The sequence below is a fragment of the Rhinatrema bivittatum genome, chromosome 3, assembly GCF_901001135.1.
Source record: "Rhinatrema bivittatum chromosome 3, aRhiBiv1.1, whole genome shotgun sequence".
In the NCBI taxonomy this organism is placed as follows: domain Eukaryota; kingdom Metazoa; phylum Chordata; class Amphibia; order Gymnophiona; family Rhinatrematidae; genus Rhinatrema; species Rhinatrema bivittatum.
In genome coordinates this window covers 211,795,083-211,816,652 of record NC_042617.1, presented here as the reverse complement: position 1 = coordinate 211,816,652, position 21,570 = coordinate 211,795,083, and the positions used below count along the sequence as shown (strand labels likewise).

Here is a 21,570-nt window from a genome sequence, read left to right as displayed (position 1 = left end):
ACGCAAAGAGGTCTATGCGAGGTTAACCTCAGCGTTGGAATATCATGTCCGCTATCAAGGGGTTGAGAGACGACTCATGTGGATGGAAAGTGCAACTCAGCCTGTCCGCCAACACATTGTCCACTCCCGGCAAGTAGGTTGCTTTGAGGTACATTGAGCGGGAAAGGGCCCATGCCCATATCTGTGCAGCTTCCTGACACTGGAGGTAGGAGCCTGTTCCCCTTTGTTTGTTGATGAACCACATCGCAACCTGATTGTCGGTTTGAATCAGGATGGCTTTGTTTGAAAGGCAATCCTGAAAGGCCTTGAGGGCATATCTGATCGCCCGGAGCTCCAGGAAATTTATTTGGTGTTTGGCTTCCTCTGGAGACCAGGTTCCCTAAGTCTGTAGGTCGCCTACATGTGCACCACACCCGAGGTTGGAGGTCTTGAATGAGATTGGAGTGATGTATCTCTTATTATTTGTGATAATTGTGGGTGGATTCTTGGGCCGGTGGCAGATGACCACGCCCCCGGGGGAAGATCCCGAGAGGGGCCACCGGTCAGGCTCAGAGTTGGGAGACAGACACACACTAGATCTTTTATTAAACTGTATAGTGAACCACCAGATGTGGCAGTAGTGAGCTGGAAGAGCCCGGCTGGGCTGTAGTCCCTCAAGCACTGGAACAGCGATCCCTGGATGGCTGAGCTGTAGAGAAACTGAAGATTGTGAGTAGGCAGAGTATGCAGAGTTCAGGAACAGAACCTTGTTGGTAACACTTGCACAATAGTCTCTTGAAGCAGCCCAGAGGCTGGAATGGAGAAGGCCCTCGAGGAGCGTTCCAGGGAAAGCTCTGAGAGAGAGAGATGGTAACTCACTAGTGTTGTAAGCAGTGGTGACTTCCTGGCAGAAGTAGTATTCTTTAGCGGGTCCGGGAACGCGGGTCCGGGAACGTGGGCCCTCGAGGAGCGAGTGCCGGTTCCAGACTGCGACCTGAAAAGCAAGAGAGAAAGCGAGGCCCCCGAGGAGCGGGTACCCTGGTAAAGTCCAAGGAGGCAGAGTAGCAAGGTATGCAGAGCGCGAATCCCATCCGCAGCGATACCTGGAGGAAGCTCCTTGCTAACTCAAACCAAAATGAAGACCTTAAGTATCAGGTGAGGATGACATCTCAGGGGGACGCCCCTGAAGTTCGCGCCACAGCTGGTACTTGAGACAGGGCTGTGCCGCGTGCACGCCCTTAGGCTTCATGTGAACATGGCGGAAGGCAGTGTCTAGCCGGTCCGGGGATGCTGGAGGAGATCGGCAAGATGACGCTGCGGCAGCCAAACTTCCATCAACCAAAGAGGGAGTTGCAAAAGAGGTAAGGTGGGCGGAGTGGAGACGTCGGGCAGAGATGGTTGCAACAGTATCCACCAGGCTAATGACAGATGGAGCTGTTTGGTAACCTGGATAATGCTGGACATTGGCTGACAAGCTTGAATCCACTGGTATTTTAAGGTCCACTGCATCACTCTCATGGTTAGGCGAGCCATTGGAGTGACATGCACAGAGGATGCCATATGACCCAGCAGTATGAGGAAGTGACGAGCAATTGAAGATACTCGAGTCTGTAGGTGATGTGCCAGAGATGCTATGGTGAAAGCATGATCCTGGGGGAGAAAGGTTTTCGCCTGTATGGTGTTTAGGTTGGCCCCTATAAAGGATAGGGTTTGGGATGGAATTATCTTGGATTTGGGATAGTTGATTAGAAACCCTAAGGAGATCAGGGTGTGGCTAGTGAGACGCAGGGAGGCTAGTGCACTCTGCTGTGTCAGAGCCCTTATCAACCAATTGTCGAGATAAGGGTAGACATGGACACCCTGATTCCTGAGGAAGGCTGCGACCACCACCAGGCACTTGGTGAATACTCGTGGAGCGGACGCAAGGCCAAATGGTAGTACACGTTACTGGAAGTGATGAGGGCCGACCAGGAATCACAGGTACTTACGATGAGATGGAGTAATTGAGATGTGTGTGTAAGCATCTTGGAGATCTAGGGAGAATAGCCAATCTCCTCTTTGTAGAAGAGGGAGTAGAGAGCCCAAGGTTATCATTTTGAATTTTTCTCTCTGCAAAAATTTGTTTAGGGCGTACGCCACCTGATTTTTTTGATATTAGAAAAAACCATGAATAAAACCTTGCCCCTGCTGGGAGAGGGGCACTGGTTCTATTGCTCAGGATCTGAAGAGGGATGAGACCTCCTGTTTGAGCAAGGGACAGTGGTCGGACGTCCCCCACGTCAGCCGAGGTGGAGAGTCCGCTGGAACAGTCAGGAAATTTAGGTGGTAACCCTGAGTAACCACTGCACATATCCACTGGTCTGTGGTGACTGTATGCCAAACGCTGTTGAAGTGGCAGAGCTGACCGCCGACCGGTATGGATGGAAGAGGAGGTTGGCTTACATTCTCTAGGAAGGAGTCAAAACCCTGACGCTGGTCCAGGCTGAGAAGCTGGTTGAGAGTTTTGAGGCCGAGTGCCTGGATTGAACTTTTTGGTAAGGTCAATCTAGTAGGGCGTCCTCTAGAAGCCGGAGGATAAAATTTCCTTGGTTTGTAGGCAGGCCGCTTAGAGTCATGCCTGAAAGTTCTCTTAGGGGTGGAAGGAAACTCAGACGGCACAAAAGAAAGCTGGCGAAGCATTTCATGGTGGTCCTTCAACTGTGCCATGGTCTCTCGGATCTTTTCCCCGAAGAGATTATCACCCACACAGAGTAGATCTGCTAACCTGTCTTGGACTTCTGGTCTTATGTCCGAGGATTTGAGCCAGCCACATCTTCTTGCACTAATCCCCACCGCAAACACTCTAGAGGCAGTGTCAAAGATATTTATTTGTCGAGTTTTATATACCGTCGTTGTTACGCTTGGGCTCCGGTCAGGAGTCGTGAACACCACCCAGCAGGGTGGCTCCAGGTGGAGAGAGACAGGAATGGCTAGAAACAGTGTCTGGTTCCAGGCTGGGTCAGGGCAGGCAGCAAGTAGCAGTGTCTGGGTCCAGGCTGGGTCAGGGCAGGCGGCAAGTAGTAGTGTCTGGGTCCAGGCTGGGTCAGGGCAGGCGGCAAGTAGCAGTGTCTGGGTCTAGGCTGGGTCAGGGCAGGCGGCAAGTAGCAGTGTCTGGGTCTAGGCTGGGTCAGGGCAAGCGGCAAGTAGCAGTGTCTGGGTTCAGGCTGGGTCAGGGCAAGGCAGGTCAGAAGGCCCGTAGGCCACACACACACAGAAGGCCCGTAGGCCACACACAGTAAGCAGGGCAAGGCAGGTCAGAAGGCCCGTAGGCCACACACACACAGAAGGCCCGTAGGCCACACACCGTAAGCAGGGCAAGGCAGAGAAGGCACGTAGGCCACACACACACACAGAAGGCCCGTAGGCCACACACCGTAAGCAAGGCAAGGCAGAGAAGGCCCGTAGGCCACACACCGTAAGCAGGGCAAGGCAGAGAAGGCCCGTAGGCCACACACACACACACAGAAGGCCCGTAGGCCACACACCGTAAGCAGAGCAAGGCAGGTCAGAAGGCCCGTAGGCCACACACACACAGAAGGCCTGTAGGCCACACAAGGCAAGGCAAGACAAGGCAAGGAATAAGGCCCGAAGGCCGCGCAAGGCAAGGAATAAGGCCCGAAGGCCGCGCAAGGCAAGGCAAGGCAAGGAATAAGGCCCGAAGGCCACGCAAGGCAAGGCAAGGCAAGGCAAGGAATAAGGCCCGAAGGCCGCGCAAGGCAAGGCAAGGAATAAGGCCCGAAGGCCGCGCAAGGCAAGGCAAGGGAAGGTCCAGGGACCAAATGCACAGCAAGCAAGGAACGCTAGAGCAGGGAGCCCAGGCGAGCTCGATGCCGAAGCACTGAGGGAACTGTCAGGCAGGGTTATAAGGGACAGCCCAGAACATAGAGAGGAGAAGGGAGATGGACTTGGCCTGTCAGGAGATCCAGCTCTAGAGGGACCCCTGGTGGTGAGGCGGTTGCAGAGCAGCCATAGCCGTAACAGTCGTTCGGTTTCACCATCACAACGGTTTACAAAGTTTTGATGTTTAACAGAGTGTCCAAAAAATTTATATGCTTGTTAACATAGTTATCTTAGTAGTTCTAAACATCATTTGGATTTTAAATTGTACAGGTTGACTTACGTGTTTTGGATTGGTTCTGTATGTTTATTTGGGCTAGCGGGGAGGGAAAATGTGGTGTAGAATCATAGGGTGTTTTGGAAGGGTTTGGTGAACATCTAAGTTTTTAGATCTTTTTTGAAGGTTTTTAAATTTTGTTGTGTTCTCAGTTCGGTTGGGAGGGAGTTCCATAGTCCGGGGCTTCCCAGGGATATAGCTCTTTTCCGAGTTGAGGTGAGTTTGTGAAGCGCAGGTGGAATTTTTGAAAGTCTTTTGTTAGCTGATCGGAGATTTCTTTTTGGTGAGTGGAGTTCTATGGAAGCACTTAGAAATTGTTTGTTTTTCATATATTATTTTGTTTATTATGGATAGTATTTTGTAGTCTATCCTGTGTTTTATTGGGAGCCAGTGTAGAGAGATGAGAGTTGGGGTAATGTGATCGTATTTTTTTGTTCCTGTGAGTATTCTGGTGGCTGTGTTTTGAAGGATTTGGAGAGGTCGGATGGTGGTGAGAGGTAAGTTGAATAGTAGGGAGTTGCAGTAATCCAGGTTGGAGAAAATGAGTAGCTGGAGGACTGTTCTGAAGTCGGGGGAAAGGAAAGGTTTTAGGTGTCGTAGGGTTAGGCGTATGTGATATCCATCTTTGATTTTTGCTGAGATGTGGTTCTTGAATGATAATTCCTTGTCAATTATGACTCCTAGGTTGCGGGCATGGGTGACAGGGGAGATTGCCGTCTTTTGATTCATTATGTTGAGTGGTGGTATGTGCGAGGGGTTGTTTTTCCTATCCAGCATGATTATTTCTGTCTTATCGATGTTGGTTAGTAGTTGTTTTATTTTGGTGAGGTGGCTGTTTTTTTGTAGGTGTCCATAGGCAGGGCGGATCTTGTGCTTTCCAGCATCCAGACCTTTTTGAGCCAGAGTATGAAGTTGAGCCTGGAGTTGCTCTCGTAAAGAATCAGAGAAATCCTGAATCCTCTTAAAAAGGTCTCTGTTATACTGGGTCACGTATAACTGGTAAGAGGCAATGTGAGATATGAGCATTGAGCCATGGAAGACACGCCTGCCAAAAGCATCCAAGGATTTTTGTTCTTTTCCTGGAGATATGGAGGAATGAGGTTTTGAATGTCGTGCCTTCTTCTGGGCTGATTCAACAACAACAGAGTGATGATCCAATTGTGACTTTTGGAACCCAGGAGCTCACTGCACAGGATAGGTGGCATCTGTCTTGTGGTTGACAGGTGGAAACAAACATGGATGTTCCCAGTTTCTCTTCAGGAGATCAAGAAGGATTTCATGAATAGGTATAGACATGATTTCCTTAGGAGCATCTAGAAATTGGAGTACTTTCAGCATCTTGGGCCTAGAGTCCTCTTCTGTCTGAAGCTGAAAAGGAATGGTTTCAGACATTTCCTTGATGAAATTAATAAAAGACAGATCTTCTGGTGAAGAACGTCATCTATCATCTGGGGGAGAGGGCTCTGATGGTAGATCATCTGTATCTTGGGACAAATCATCGGTCCAAGGATCATAGGGCTGATCTCCAGCATCTCGTGAGTCTTCAGCGGGGAGAAATGGTGATAATCCTGAAGGACCAGGCCTAGGCATCGGTAGCATCGGAGGTGGCACCGACGGCATCGATGGAGGCACCGAGGGGACCGGTGACATCGATGGACGAGTCAGTGATAAAATCCCAGACAGTGGTATGGGTATCGGTGTTTCCTCTTCATCCGATAATGGAATCGGTGTGGAAGGCACCGGAGCTACTGGCACTCTCGGTTCCATCTGTGGAAGGGCACCGATCAACGCATCCAGTCTACCCAGTAGCGGTGCGAGCGCTACGGGAATCGGATCGGTGACTGGCTCGGGGGCCAGTACCAGCGTCAATGGAGGTTGGAAGCCCTGAAGTGCTTTACCAATGGCCTCTTGGATCATCCGATCCAATTCCTCGTGGAAGCCTGGAGCGTGGAATCCTGGCACCGGAGTAGGAGGCAGCACTGGGTAGCAGGAGGGTCCACTGGTGAAGGTGGAATCATGGATCCCGGCACCACTGAAGGTGGGAAACGCCTCGGTGACCCAGTAACAGAAGAGGATGGGGCCTTTTCTGGATGGGGGCTTCTTTGTCGGTGGCTCTGTTGACATCGATGCCGAGGGCTTGCCTTGGATCGGCGGACTGAGCCTTGCGATGACGGTGTCGATGTTTTTCACGATGATCTCCTCGGACCTTTTCTTGAGGAGGCAAGGAGGGATTTGACACCTTTGGAATTGTCGATGCCAGTCGGGCAGCAGCGGTGTCCCAGTGCTGGTGAGAGGTCCATGGCACCGGCTCAGACGAAGTCGAAGCTATCGATGGAGTCGGGGTTTTTTACTGAAAGAGAAACTCCATTTTCTCTAAATGAGCCTTACGACCCTTCGGTGTCATTTGGGCACATTTGGTGCAAGTTAGGACATCGTGGTCGGCCCCAAACACATAACACAGACCCTGTGCGGGTCAGTGATGGACATTGTTTGAGTACAGTCTGGGCACCGACGAAAACCCGACGCCATGACTCTGACAAAAATTTAGCCACGATGCGGTCGATGGCCAGTAGGCCCCGAAGGGATAACTCGATGGGAATCGACTGCAACAAGGGTAAAAGCTTACCTTTCGACGGCGGAGTATGGATATCGATAGGGGGACCCTATGGGGTAGAATTTCTTTGAAATTTTGAAAAGTTCCGTGAGGAAAATTCCTGTCAGGAATCTCAAGAGAGCTCCTTAACCTGCGTGGCTACTGTTACACAGAAAAAAGAAGACTGAAGGGGGACCCCTGCTGGATGCAGGGTTGGTGCATTGCTGGGCATGCCCAGTAGGTGCCAGTCAAAGTTCTAGAACTTTGACAAAAGTGTTCCGCGATTGGGCTCCATTCTGATGATGTCACACATATGTGAGGACTACCATCCTGCTTGTCCTGTGAGAACAAAAATGACATCACTGTGAGAAACAAACAAGGATCACATTGATTATTACATACATATCTTATAAATTGAGGCTGTAAAATATAGCAAAATGGTCAGACCATGTGACCTGGATACTGAAGACAAACCTTTCTATCGCATCCAAGGACGTTCTTGATTTATAAACTTATACTGAATAGTTCCGCGATACTGTTCCTAAACACACATTATATAGATATATTTAAAAAACCCAAAAAACTCTTAAATGCAGTATCACTGTGCTTTTAACGAGCTATTTGTGAACTACAGACTTCACTTTTTATACAGTGTGTTAGCCAAATCTGACATAAAATAAAATTCATTCTTTTAAATACAGTTCAAAAACTTACCCCTAGCACCCCAAATCTCTCACAGAAGTTCCAGCCACAGAGAAAGTCAATTTCAAAGTTATGGTTAAGGACCACAATGGCATTCTCTTTCCCATATTTTATATAACTTTCTGGATCTGTATAGAGAGTACAGTCAGTGCCTGACCACCATTCCAACAACATCACCAGCTCTGAAACAATCAAATAGGAAAAAAACATGTCAAATATCTATGCACAAAAAGAAATCTATCCCAATATGAAATGGCAGAGAACATTTCACTATAGTTAACAGCATGGCCAAAACAATAATATATGCATATACAACTTACACACCTATCTTTCTATTTATATATTTGTACACCCAAATATGCATGTGTGTGTTTGGATAAGTAGATGTTTAAGATTACCACAGTGTAACAAGTTCAATAAACTCCGCATATGAGTTTCAAGAATAATAATAAGTAGAAAAGCAACAAGGAGAAACTAGTTGTTAATTATGATAGAATAGCTGAAAAATGAACAGCAAGTCTAGATGCTTAAACTGAGGTTTGTATTGTCACACAAGGGTCAAACAACAAACAACCTCTTCACCAGAGTAATACTAAATATACACAAGAGGAGGACCTATACAGTAATTAAATTCGTTTATTCTTATATTTCATTAACCTGTCTAACATTAAAATCTATCTAACACACTCATCCATCACACATACACTCACATATAAAATCAAATTTCATCAATAAACATGAAATACACAATGCATATAATGATGTAATTATACAGTGCAAATTCTCATTACAATTTTTTTAAATATTTAATAATTTATATAAAGTGCTAATAATCTAGAACATGCAGGTATTGTAAAACAACCCGATGTAAGTCCAGAAAGTCCAACAAAGATCTTCGTTTCGCCAAGCTTATCTCAATGGCTTCATCAGGGATGGACTTAAACATCAAAAGATAAGCAAACAATATTCCCCAACGTTATTCTCTTAATTCTTTTCACAAAGTGTCTTGGTTAGTATCACCAATTCTTGAAGAGCCTTCAGACAAAAATGCTTATAGAATCAATCACGATTGTTCATATTATATCCCAACAGGGACTTTATCATCTTCAAAGATCTAAATAAAGATCAATAAAATAATAATAATCATCTTTTCCAAGGACAGGTACCTCATTAAAGCCACAAAATTTCTACTACTCTACTACCCCGTTGCTCAAAATATAACATGGTCTCAGAAATATTAAATGCACACGCGCTAATACCCACTATCACAACCCTCATAGAGTAACTTATAGGAGCCGCTATCACAACCCTCATATGTACCTGTCCTTGGAAAAGATGATTATTATTATTTTATTGATCTTTATTTAGATCTTTGAAGATGATAAAGTCCCTGTTGGGATATAATATATAATTTTTGTAGCCAGGTTTGAGACCTTGCATATAGAAAATTGTCCCTGGACATCCCATCTAAAGTGTTGGAAACGCTACATTGACGACGTATTCGTCATATGGGAAGGATCGTCATCCATGCTACAGGAGTTCCACCAATGGCTTAACGGCCTGGAACCCTGTTTGAAATTTACTATGGAGTTCCACCATGACCATATAGCCTATCTAGATATACTGATCAAGAAAAAAGACACCACTTTAGTCACCTCTATATACCGGAAACCAAACGATCGCAATAACTTGCTCCGGGTTGACAGTTTTCATCCAACTAGCTTTAAAACCAATCTCCCCGTGGGCCAGTTCCTTAGATTAAGGCGACTGTGCACGGACCAGGATGACTTCAAAATACAAGCAAAAGAGATGGCCAATCGTTTTTTACAACGCGGCTATCCGACACAATGTGTGAAGAGAGCATACCGGCGAGCTCTCTATTCTAACAGAGAATATCTATTTTTACCTAAAAACCCAGAGCCGGGATCGAACCCACAGACTGTCGTTCTGAAGCACACTGTGCTGTCTGCATCAATCAGCAAAGCCATGCGAACACACTGGAGGATCATCCAGCAAATCCACCCTTTGTTCAGCCAACCCCTACGAGTCGCATATTCCCGAGGTAAAAATATTCGCGATCATGTTGTGCGTTCCAATTGTTCCAAGCCCATCTTGAGTGTGCAGCCAATTCAAGTTTGTGACAAATGCAAATTTTGTCCTTTGAGATCGTCTCAAACGAACATCATTACAGCATCTGGGAAGTCAATTGTGCTGCCTGAATTTTCGTGTCGCTCTACTCACGCTGTTTATGCGATATTTTGCCCATGTCCTTTAGTTTATGTGGGCATGACAAAAAGGAAAATCAAAATTCGCCTCACTGAACATAAATGCTGCATAAATACTAATAGAGTTGAGGAACCTTTGGTCGCTCACTTTAAGGAATTCAAGCATGAATTTGACGATATCAAGTGGACAATACTTGAAATCATTAACCCACATTGGAGAGGGGGAAATCGTGTACAGATACTTAGACAATGCGAACAAAAGTGGATTTTTCAATTGAAATCAGTGACACCCGGTGGCCTAAATAAGGACATAGAATGGTTTCATTTTTGGTGATTGCCCGCCGAAATCAGGAATCACTTGACTATCAGGTGGTTTCCATAATACCGCCGCATTTAAAATCAGACCGACCCGAGCTGCCTCACTGCTAGAATTCACTGAGCAGGGAGATGGTGTCGGCGTCCGGTGAGTCAGACTAACTTAACCTTTTTTCCCCACTTGCAAAAAATACATCGTTAAATACTTTTAAGAAAATTGTAATCGCTGAAATCTTTTCATAACCATAAGTCCTTTTACTTCAGAAAAATAGATGGACCTTCGGCACCTCGCATGAAATTTGCTTGGTTATACCCCCGCTAAAGATATGGGGATGTGCTGGATCAGGAGAGCTTGAATACGGATGTCTCTGAAGCAGCTTATGTGGCGAAACGCGTGCGTCGGACAAGTTTCCCCGACAGCTACGGGATAAGTAACCCCGATAATTCAGAAACAAGGGAAGTTGCTTTTTTAATACATATAGCAAAAAATTTATAAAAATACTCAAAATTGAACTTTGATGCCTTCCATCTGGACCAATTGATTAAATGTGACCCCGTTAAAGTGCATGAGATGCAAGTCTGACTTGTGAGCACTGTGGGTGGTATGATGGTCCTTAAATATATAAGATAAAATTTCATAGCGTTGTGATTGTTTAATCTTTAATACCACGTGTTTCTATATAGTTCATTCCAATCGTGGGATTTTTCATTAAGAGAATTTGTGTGTTAGATTTCAATTACCCCAATATTGACTGGGTAAATGTATCATCGGGACATGCTAGAGAGAGAAACTTCCTGGATGGAATATATGACAGTTTTATAGAGCAATTGTTTCAGGAACTGACAAGAGAGGGAGCAATTTTATATCTAATTTTCAGTGGAGCACAGGATTTAGTGAAAGAGGTAATGGTGGGGCCGCTTGGCAATAGTGATCATACAGATTCAGCCTGGATACAAGACTGTGTTTCCAGCACAGATAAGATATACAACTGTTTTATTATTTATTATTACATCTGTGTATAATATAAATTGCTCTGTGCTATCATTTCATTATCTCTTTCTCTTCTAAAGATATTGTATATTCATTTGTTTGCTTTCTTGCTATTTGGTTGCTTTAAGATTCCAGAGGAAAAAAAACAAACCAAGCCATTCCAGCATTTAATTAGTATCCATCTCTTTGTATCTAGCTGGCTCTATTAATCTATGTTTAGATACTAATATTGGGGCATAAAGTGCTGTAGGATCATTAATAGCTAAGGACAAGTAAAGTTCCAGAAAGTGTCCTGCTCTACCCAGCTTGACCAAGGTTTAACTGTTTAACTCCCTCCCACCCTACCCCTCTGCCCACCCACCTATAGCTTTGTTCTTCTGATATAGTCTGCCTAAATTCATAATTGGCAACAAGACAAGTAGTAAATTGGTACGGTAATTCCTTAGCTGTTAACCATCAATAAATTACCAAAATGAGGACTATCCAATGTAGCTATTGTGGAGCCTTTATTCTGAGGGAAATCATCTGGAAACTTAGGGCTTGCCCCATTTGTGCAGAACTCTCTTCCTTGAAAAAGGAGCTGGCTGAAGTTAAAGCTGAATTAGATGCAATAAACAAAGTCTTGACCACTTTTCAATATTCAGGACTAAATTCCCCATTACCACAGAAAAACCAGGAGTCAAGAAAAAAGAGTTACAAGGTGGGCTCAGGTAGGATAAGATCTGTGACCCACAGACACCCGTTCTTGACAGCTATGCAGCCCACAAGTCTACCCCTCCACTCACACAGGGTATTAAGGAACTCAAAAAACAACAGGATTACAGTGGGCTCTGGTAGAATTAAACCTGTGATGCAGAGACACACACTGTATCAAGTACAACTAGTACAAAAAGCCTTCTCTGTATTAAATACTTGAGAAAAAGATTGAAGTGTTATCTGAGAAGAGAGAAGAAACCCAATGCATACAGAAATTCCAGATCAGTAACCACAGGAAAAAGCTCATTGCAATGGATGACTGTCATCAGAAGCACTAATCCTTTCCTTTGCACAACTGCAAAGGGAAAAGGTGAAGTGAATAACAAAACTCAACTAAAGTCACAAAAGGAGTCCAGGAAAAGCAGTAAACTGAATGAGAAATGCTGGAAAGCTATGAGCACAAATGCTCGTAGTTTGGGCAATAAAATCCCAGATCTGCACGCCCTAATGGTGGAGGCAGACTTGAACAATGTTGCTGTCACGGAATCTCATGATTGGGATACAGCCATACCGGGCTACAACTTGTTAAGGAAGGAAAGAGAAAATAGGAAAGGGGGAGGAGTGGCTCTTTATGTCAGAAACAATATCCAAGTATCTGAGCTGCAAGGAAGATGGGGCAATGAAGAAGCACTATGGGCCGACCTAAAAAAAGATGATGGGGCATCCATTTATATTGGAGTGGTTTACAGGCCTCCAAATCAAAAGGAAGAGCATGACAGAGATCTGGTTGAAGACATCCAAAAAATGGGAAAGAAGGGAGAAGTGGTGATCATTGGAGACTTTAATCTGCCTGATGTAGACTGGAAAATACCTTGTGCTGAATCTAACAATAGTAGAGAAATAGTAGATGCCCTGCAATGGGCTTTGTTCAAACAAATGGTAATGGAACCCACGAGAGAGGGAGCTATACTTGATTTAGTGCTCACTAATGGAGATAATGTCACTGATGTCCAAGTGGGCGCCCACCTCAGCACAAGTGATCAAACGGTATGGTTTCATATCGCACAAAGGATACGTAGAAGAAACATGAAGACCCGAGTTTTGCAGTTCAAAAACACGGACTTTGAGGAAATGGGGAAGTACCTGGAAGAAGAACTAAAAGGCTGGGAGAATAAGAGAGATTTGGATCAACAGTGGACCAAACTAAAAGGAGCAATTATCAAGGCAACTAATCTATATGTTAGAAAAGTAAAGAAAACCAAAAGAAAAATGAAACCTATATGGTTCTCAAAGGAAGTGGCTGACAAAATAAAAGCTAAAAGAACAGCATTCAAGAAATATAAAGGATCTCAAAGGGAAGAGCACAAAGAAGAAGGAGACGAAGAAATAAATCAAGACGGCAAAAAGTCAAGTGGAAGAAAGGACCGCCAAAGAGGTAAGGAGAGGTGACAAAACTTTTTTCAGATACATCAGAGAAAGGAGAAAAGTTCAAAGTGGTATAGTGAAATTGAAAGGTGAAAAGGGTCAATATGTAGAGAGAGACGAAGAAATGGCAGAAATACTAAATGAATACTTCAGTTCGGTGTTCACTAAAGAGGACCCAGGTGAAGGACCGTCGCTAGTTAACAAGAAACTGGAGGAGAGTGGAGTAGATGTTACTCAGTTTACAGTGGAGAATGTGTGGGAAGAGCTGGGAAAACTGAAAATGGAAAAAGCCATGGGGGCCTGACTAGGGTTCATCCCAGGATACCGAGGGAGCTCAGAGATGTGCTGGCGGGTCCGCTGCACAACCTGTTCAACCGATCACTAGAAACGGGAGTGCTGCTGAGTGATTGGAGAAGAGCGGTGGTGGTCCCTCTTCACAATAGTGGGAGCAGAGAGGAGGCTGGAAACTAAAGGCCGGTTAGCCTCACCTCAGTGGTGGGTAAAGTGATGGAGTCGATGCTGAAAGAGAGAATAGTGAACTATCTACAGTCTTATTTTTTTATTTATTTAAATTCTTTTCTATACCGTCATTAAGCTAGGAGCCATCACAATGGTTAACAATGAGGCACATAAATTAATGTTGCTAAATGCGTTTATTATAACAACTAGACAGGTGCCTGTAAGTTATGGTACATAGTTTCATAATAACTATAGGATGATAAGTGAGATAGATATGCTTAGATTTATTAGAACAGAGGCAGCATGGATTCACCAGGGGAAGATCCTGTCAGACAAATCTGATTGACTTTTTTGACTGGGTGACTAGGGAATTGAATAGAGGAAGAGCACTCGATGTCATCTGCTTGGATTTCAGCAAAGCTTTTGATACAGTCCCGCACAGGAGGCTGGTGAGTGCCGAGGTGGTGGCCTGGATTGCAAACTGGTTGACGGACAGAAGACAATGTGTGATGGTAAATGGAACTTACTCTGTAGAGAGAGTGGTGTTGAGTGGAGTACTGCAAGGATCGGTGTTGGGACCAGTCCTGTTCAATATCGATGTGAGCGACATAGCGGACGAGATAGAAGGTAAGGTTTGTCTTTTTGCGGATGACACTAAGATCTGTAACAAAGTGGACATGCCGGAAGGAGTGGAGAGACTGAGATGGGATTTAAGGAAGCTGGAAGAGTGGTCTAATGACAGCTGAGATTCAATGCCATGAAGTGCAGAGTCATGCATATGGGGTGCGGAAATCCGAAAGAACTATATTCGATGGGGGTGAAGGGCTAATGTGCATGGAGCAGGAGAGAGACCTTGGGGTGATAGTGTCGAACGATCTGAAGTCGGGGAAACAATGTGGCAAGATGATAGCTAAAGCCAGAAGAATGCTAGGCTGCATAGAGAGAGGAATATCGAGTAAGAAAAGGGAAGTGATTATCCCCTTGTACAAGTCCTTGGTGAGGCCTCACCTGGAGTACTGTGCTCAGTTCTGGAGACCGTATTTCCGAAGGGATAGAGACAGGATGGAGGCGGTCCAGAGAAGGGCGACCAAAAATGACTTATGAGGAGAGATTGAAGAATCTAAATATGTACGCCCTGGAGGAAAGGAGGAACAGAGATGATATGATACAGACTTTCAGATACTTGAAAGGTTTTAATGATCCAAAGTCAATGACAAACCTTTTTTGTTGGGAAAAAATCAGCAGAACCAGGTGTCACGATTTGAAGCTCCAAGGAGGAAGACTCAAAACCAATGTCAGGAAGTATTTCTTCACAGAGAGGGTGGTGGATGCCTGGAATGCCCTTCCGGAGGAAGTGTTGAAGACCAAAACTGTGAAGGACTTCAAAGGAGCGTGGGATAAACACTGTGGATCCATAAAGTCTAGAGGATGCGAATGAAGAGAGGGTGGATTGCAGGAAAGACGGATACTACCTGGAGATAATACCCTTATTCAATAGACAAACACAGTTAATGCGACTCCGACAGTGCTCTATGCTTCAACGGCAAGAGGAAATGTGGAAAAAAAGGATTTGCATTCACAAAAAAGTGGGAAGTAGCTTGCTTGTTACGATGGTTACTACCCTGAATCAATTAAGCCTGATACTTCACTTTCAATACATATCCAGAGTAGCTCTCTGATTCAACAGCAGGGGGAATGAAGAAAAGTGTATTTATATTCAGATAACCAACAAGGCCTGAATTACACAGGCTGGGTAAACAAATAAGAGTAGGAGTAGCTTGCTTATTGCAGCTGTTACTACCCCTAACCAATTAAGCTAGATACTTCACTTAGAAGCAGTTCTAGCATTGCTCTCTACATTAATGGCAGGGGTGGAAAGGAAATAGAACCAAAAGATCACTAAAGGCCAAGAGTAACAGATAAATATGAGAAAACAAATTTGTGAAAGCTTGCTGGGCAGACTGGATGGGCCATTTGGTCTTCTTCTGCCGTCATTTCTATGTTTCACCTCATCTGAAGTGCTAGTTTTGCCATTTCAATGTACATTCTGCTCCTACATGAATTCTTAACAGTGTTGACCTCTTGCCAAAGAACTTTTGTCTGTTGATCAGTCCTTGCCCAAGCTTTCAATTTTTTCTTCAGTTAAGTCTTCTGCTTTGAATGTTTTTTTTTGTCCAAACCAAAGAATCTCTGGATCCTGGGGCTGGACTCCCAAGCCCCCAGTTGGTAAAATAGTACCTTTGTCTCCTCAGAAGCCAAAGAGAAGAAGCTTGAGAGGGCACAGAATCCAGTTGCCCTCTTAGACGTCTTGGTGGCGGACGTTCACCATGCGACAGGAAGCTGCCATTGGACTGAAGTACGAGATACTACGACCTGGCGAAGAGATGCTTAGTATGTGCATGCCCACGCATCTGTGTGCAGGATTCGGCACACATTGGCGGGAGAATCAGGTAGGATGATGTCACACGCTCAAGACTACTTAGCCTGTCTGGACTTGGATTCATTGCCTCAGCAAGAAAGTCTCCTGTTTCCTGCTCCTTCTGGTTCCAGTCTTCCTTTTTGTTCACGCCATTCAGCCTGGTTCCATCAACTCAGTCTTCAGCTCTGATTCAATCTTCAGCTCTGTTTCAGCCTCAGCCTTGTCCTTGCCTGGCTTCAGCCACAGCCTGGTCTTTGTATAGACTTTTGGACTTATAGTATGGCCCATGCCAAGACTTGCTCACCTGCTACTAGTGTGGGTCTCAGGACTCTACCTACGAGGCTGCATCATGGCAAGAGGGGCTCATGCATACACAATTCCTTACAATGGCATTCATAACTCACAATGGGCATTATGAATAGTAATGCCAATATTTGGCCGTTGCAAATTTCCTGTCATCTTCCAACACATGGTTAAGAAGATCTTCAGCAATCTCCTGTATTCCCATGTCCTGGTATATTTGGATGATATTCTTAGTTTTTCATGATCCCTGGAAGAACATTGTGAACATGTGAAACAAGTGCTGCAGAGGCTCCAGGAGAATCACTTATATGCCATACTCTAAAAATGTACCTTCAAGCAGAATGAATGATCTTTCCTGGGCTACCATCATCTCCAATCATGGCCTGCATATGGACCCAGAGAAAGAGAAGGCCATTCAGGACTAGCTTTAACCAATGGGACTCAAAGCCTTGCAGAGATTTCTAGGCCTTGCCAATTACTACTGTCAGTTTGTATACAGATACTCTGCATTGGCAGCTCCCCTCGTGGCCCCTACACCAGGAATTGGGCTGAAGACACTACTCTAGCCTTCTGCCACCTCAAGCAGGCCTTCCTAAAGAATACTTGCCTCTAACACCCAGATCCATCTAAGCCCTTTATCATGGATGTAGATGCCTCTGCCTCGGGGCTGTCCACACTCAAAATAACGATAAAGAAACTCTCATGCCTTGCTTTTTATTTTCCAAAAAATTCAAGCCTGCAGGAAAGAATTATACTACTGAAAACAGAGAACTCCTAACGATGAAATTGACCTTGGAAAAGTGGCATCATCTACTAGAGGGAGCTAGACACCCAGTCACAATCTTTACTGATCATAAGAATGTAATGGATATGTGGTGTGTGTGTGCACTGTGGCGTAGTTGACACAGCCTCGAGGGCAATTCTCCAAGGCCTACACTGGCAGCTAGCGAATGCGCCCTGTAACGGGATAGTCTGGAGCTTCATCTATACCAGCCGCATCCTCCACAGGTTAAGCCCTTGAATTCTAGCAGCCATCCGGACTTAGGCAGGTCCCTAGGGCAGAGGTGGTACTTAAGAGTCCAAAGACACACCAGAGACAAAGTAGATGGCAGGCTTATGCAAGTCAGAGGAGAGCCAAGCTCAGTGAAAGGCAGCAAGTAAGAGTAGTCAGGTCCAGGCAGCAGGCAATTGTAGTCAGGTTCAGGCAGATGGTCTTGATCCAAAGTGACAATCTGAGGGAGACATGGACACTCAGGAAACACTGACAATGTGAATAAGAAAGACCAGCTGGACAGGCTGGGCAGGAAGGTGAGACGAAGTAAGGCTGGAGGAGGCTGGGCTGGAAGGCAAGGCAAGGCAATGCTGAACTGGAAGACAAGATGTGTATGAATGCGGCAGCCGATTTGAATGAGTGTGGCAGCCTGTGGAGATGTCTCACAGGCTGACAAATGTTGCAGTATCCCCCTTCCTAAGCTGCCTCCCTAGTCTTCAGGGCTTGTGTTTCCTAGGAAAAAAATCTGTGAAAGTCCTGGACTAGTTGGGGGGCCTGAAGATTAGAAGCTGATTTCCACGAGTTTTCTTCCAGGCAATAAGGTTACAAACTCTTTGAGAGTCTAAGATTTTCTGGACTTCCTCTGTCTCAACTTCAGTGGTCTGGAGGGTCAGTCTGGATGGCCAAGAGAGAATGGTACATTCCAACGAAATGTGTAATATGTCGTGGACTCTTAAGGACAGTGGTAGTTGAGTTTATAAGCCTTGGGGCCCAGCTGACTATCAATAGGAAAGGGTCCAATAAACAGTGTAATGAACTTCATAGAGGGCATCTTAAGTCTCAGGTTTCTGCTACTAAGCCAGACTAAGTCTCCTGGATGCAGTTGAGGTTCTGTGGATGGCGGTGTTTGTCGGCTTGCTTCTTAAAATGATCTACTGTCTTGTCCAGCAGGTGAATTTTAGTCCACAGCTCTTGAAGTTCCTGTCCCATCAGGGTGGCTGCTGGACAGTTGTCTGATATAAGAAGTGGTCTTGGTACTTGAGGGTGATGCCCAAAGACTACATAAAAGGGTGAAGACCTATGGAACTACTTACATGATTGCTACGCGCAAACTCAGCCCATGGGAGGAGAAAGGCCGAGTTATCTTGACATAGATTCATGTAATCCCGTAGGAAGGCCTTAAGACTTTAATTCACCTGTTCACTTCATCCGTTGCTCTGAGGGTGGTAAGCAAAGATGAAGTCCAACATGATTTCAAATTTTCAGCACAGGCCTTTCCCGTATGAGGCAGTGAATTGAACTCCTCGGTCTGAGAGGATGTGTGAGGTGTAGCCAATGCAAGAGAAAGATGCGTTGAACAAAGAGTTTAACTAGGTCAGGCGCAGAGGAGAGTCCAGGAAGGAGAATGAAATGAACCTGTCCACAACCACCCATATAGTGGTATTGCCACTTGAGAGAGGAATGTCACAGACAAAATCTGTGGCCACATGGGTCCAGGGTTCTGTGGGGGCCAGCTGGCAGTAGCTGTATAAACCCCCATGGTTGTGCACGGACACTTATGCATGGCACATGTACGGTAGGACCCTATGTAATACTGAACACCTGTCTTTATCTGTGGCCACTAACAGTGTTGTATAATTAGTTCCAATGCCCGAGTAATGCCAGAATGACCAGATAGCCAGAAATCGTGCACCCACTTGAGAACCTTCTGACATAAATGTTGGGGTACCATTGTCTTGCCGGAACTGTGAATGTGGAAGCAATCACAATTTTAGCTGAGGGGATGCTAGCCCCCCCCCCCCCTTAGTATCGAATGACTGGGAGAGAACATCCGCTCAATGGTTCTTGTCAGCTGGTTGATATCACAACTCAAAGCCAAATCAATTTAAAGAATAAAATCCAGCTAGCTTTCCTGGGGTTCAGCCTTTGGGCTTGTGCCAAATGTTCCCACAGAAGTCACCATTCTTCCAAAGCCAGTTTCACTGCTAGCAGCTCATGACCACTGATGGTGTAATTCCTCTCTGCTAGAGATAATTTCTTAGACAAACAGGAGCAAGTCAGAAGAGTACCCTTAGTGTTATGCTGTAGGAGGACAGTACATATGCTGAAGGTAGAGGCATCTACCTCCAGAATGAAGGGTTGAGACTAATCTAGATGATGTAAGTGTCAAAGGTTAACTCATTCTTTAGCTGGTCAAAGAATGGCATCTGAGGTCGAATTCTTAAGTGTTGGCACCCTTCCTAGTAAGGGCTATGAGCGGGGGCCACCAGGGTTGAATTCCCAGGTATAAATTGTCTGTAGTGGTTTGCAAAACCCAGAAAACATTGAATCGCTTTGATGCCTACTGGCCTGGGCCATTCTGAAATGGCCTTTACCTTCTCTGGATCCATTTGAAGGTCCTGATGTGAAACTATGTACCCCCAAATGTTGAGATTACTTACCTGATAATCTCCTTTTCCTTAGTGTAGACAGATGGACTCAGAACGAATGGGTATAGTATCTGCGTGCTAGCAGTTGGAGACGGATCTGACGTCAGCACGGGTGTATATATACCCCCACAGGAAGCGTAGCAACTCAGTAATCTTCCTTGCAAAAGCTGTTATGGATGTGTGTACTGACTCTCAGTGAAAAGTGAAACAGGATTCCCCTGACCGATTGATAGTAGCTGGAGACCGCCAGCATTCCCAACCGGAAGGCGTTGACACCTGGTAGAGTGTACGCTCTTATGGAAACAGATGACATGGCTTACCTTGAATCGGTGAAACCCATGTACACAGGCAGCTGGGCCAGATGCTGAGTCCATCTGTCTACACTAAGGAAAAGGAGATTATCAGGTAAGTAATCTCAACATTTCCTGGCGTGTAGCCAGATGGACTCAGAACGAATGGGATGTACAAAAGCTTTACTCCCAGCCTGGGCGGGAGGCTGCCTGAGTACCATGTAATACCGCCCTCGCAAATGCTGAGTCCTCCCTAGCCTGGACATCCAGACGGTAGAACCTGGAGAAGGTATGGAGGGAGGACCACGTCGCCGCTTTACAGATTTCTGCAGGTGACAGCATCCTGGATTCCGCCCAGGATGCCGCTTGTGCTCTGGTAGAATGAGCCTTGACCTGTAGAGGCGGAGATTTCCCGGCCTCCACGTAAGCTGCTCTGATAACTTCTTTAATCCAGCGGGCGATGGTGGGCCGAGAGGCCGCTTCCCCTTGTCGTTTCCCCCTGTACAGGACGAACAGATGGTCTGTCTTTCGTACTTCTTGTGTCATTTCCAGATATCTGGGCAGCAGTCTGCCTATGTCGAGATGGCGTAGCAAACGCCCTTCTTCAGATTTCTTCAAACCCGCTGTGGTAGGCAAGGATATAGTTTGGTTAAGTTGAAATTGTGAGACCACTTTAGGTAAAAAGGAGGGGACCGTGCGAAGATGGATAGCCTCTGGAGTGATTCTCAGAAAGGGATCCCGGCAGGACAGTGCTTGTAGCTCTGAGACGCGGCGTGCTGAACACACCGCCAAAAGGAACACCATCTTCAAGGTTAGAGAATGAAGAGACAGGCCCCGAAGGGGTCTGAAGGTGGATCCCGCGAGGAAATCCAAAACAAGGTTGAGGTTCCACAAAGGCACTGGCCACTTCAGTGGCGGACGAATGTGCTTGACTCCTTTCAGGAAGCGAGAAACATCTGGGTGTTTGGCAATGGTCTTGCCATCCCTCCTGGGACCATAGCAAGACAGCGCAGCCACCTGAACCTTGATGGAGCTGAGGGAGAGACCCTTCTGAAGTCCATCTTACAGGAAATCCAACACAATAGGGATCGTGGTCGCATGTGGATTGGTGCCATGAGTGTCGCACCATGCTTCAAATATTCTCCAGATCCTTACGTAGGTGAGGGAAGTGGAAAACTTGCGTGCTCGGAGGAGAGTATCTATCACGGGCTCCGAGTAACCTCTTTTCTTCAGTCTAGCCCTCTCAATGGCCAGACCGTAAGAGAGAATTGAGCTGGATCCTCGTGGAGGATGGGACCTTGACGTAGAAGGTCCTGGAGAGGAGGCAGGGGAAGGGGCTCCCCTGCCAGTAGTCTTCTCATGTCCGCGTACCAGGGTCCTCTTGGCCAGTCTGGTGCCACTAGAAGAACTAGGCCCCGGTGTTTCTGAATCTTGTGGATGATGGCGCCCAGCAGAGGCCACGGAGGAAAGGCGTATAGCAGAGTCCCTGGAGGCCATGGCTGAACCAGGGCATCGATTCCGTGTGAGAACGGGTCGCACTTGCGGCTGAAGTATCTGGGTACTGGACTTGTCCGCCAGTAAATCCATGTCCGGAATCCCC

At 45.9% G+C, this 21,570-nt stretch overlaps 1 protein-coding gene across 13 annotated transcripts in view; it reads right to left on the bottom strand.

Annotated features, from left to right (window-relative positions):
• The window catches only part of AGPAT4 (1-acylglycerol-3-phosphate O-acyltransferase 4), a 502,489-nt gene that overhangs the window by 240,765 nt on the left and 240,154 nt on the right, over nt 1–21,570 (bottom strand). For all 13 annotated transcript variants that reach the window (XM_029594136.1, XM_029594144.1, XM_029594145.1 and 10 more), the window contains one exon: nt 7,440–7,609. In XM_029594136.1, coding sequence (XP_029449996.1) covers nt 7,440–7,609 — 170 coding nt within the window. The remainder of the gene's footprint in view (nt 1–7,439; nt 7,610–21,570) is intronic.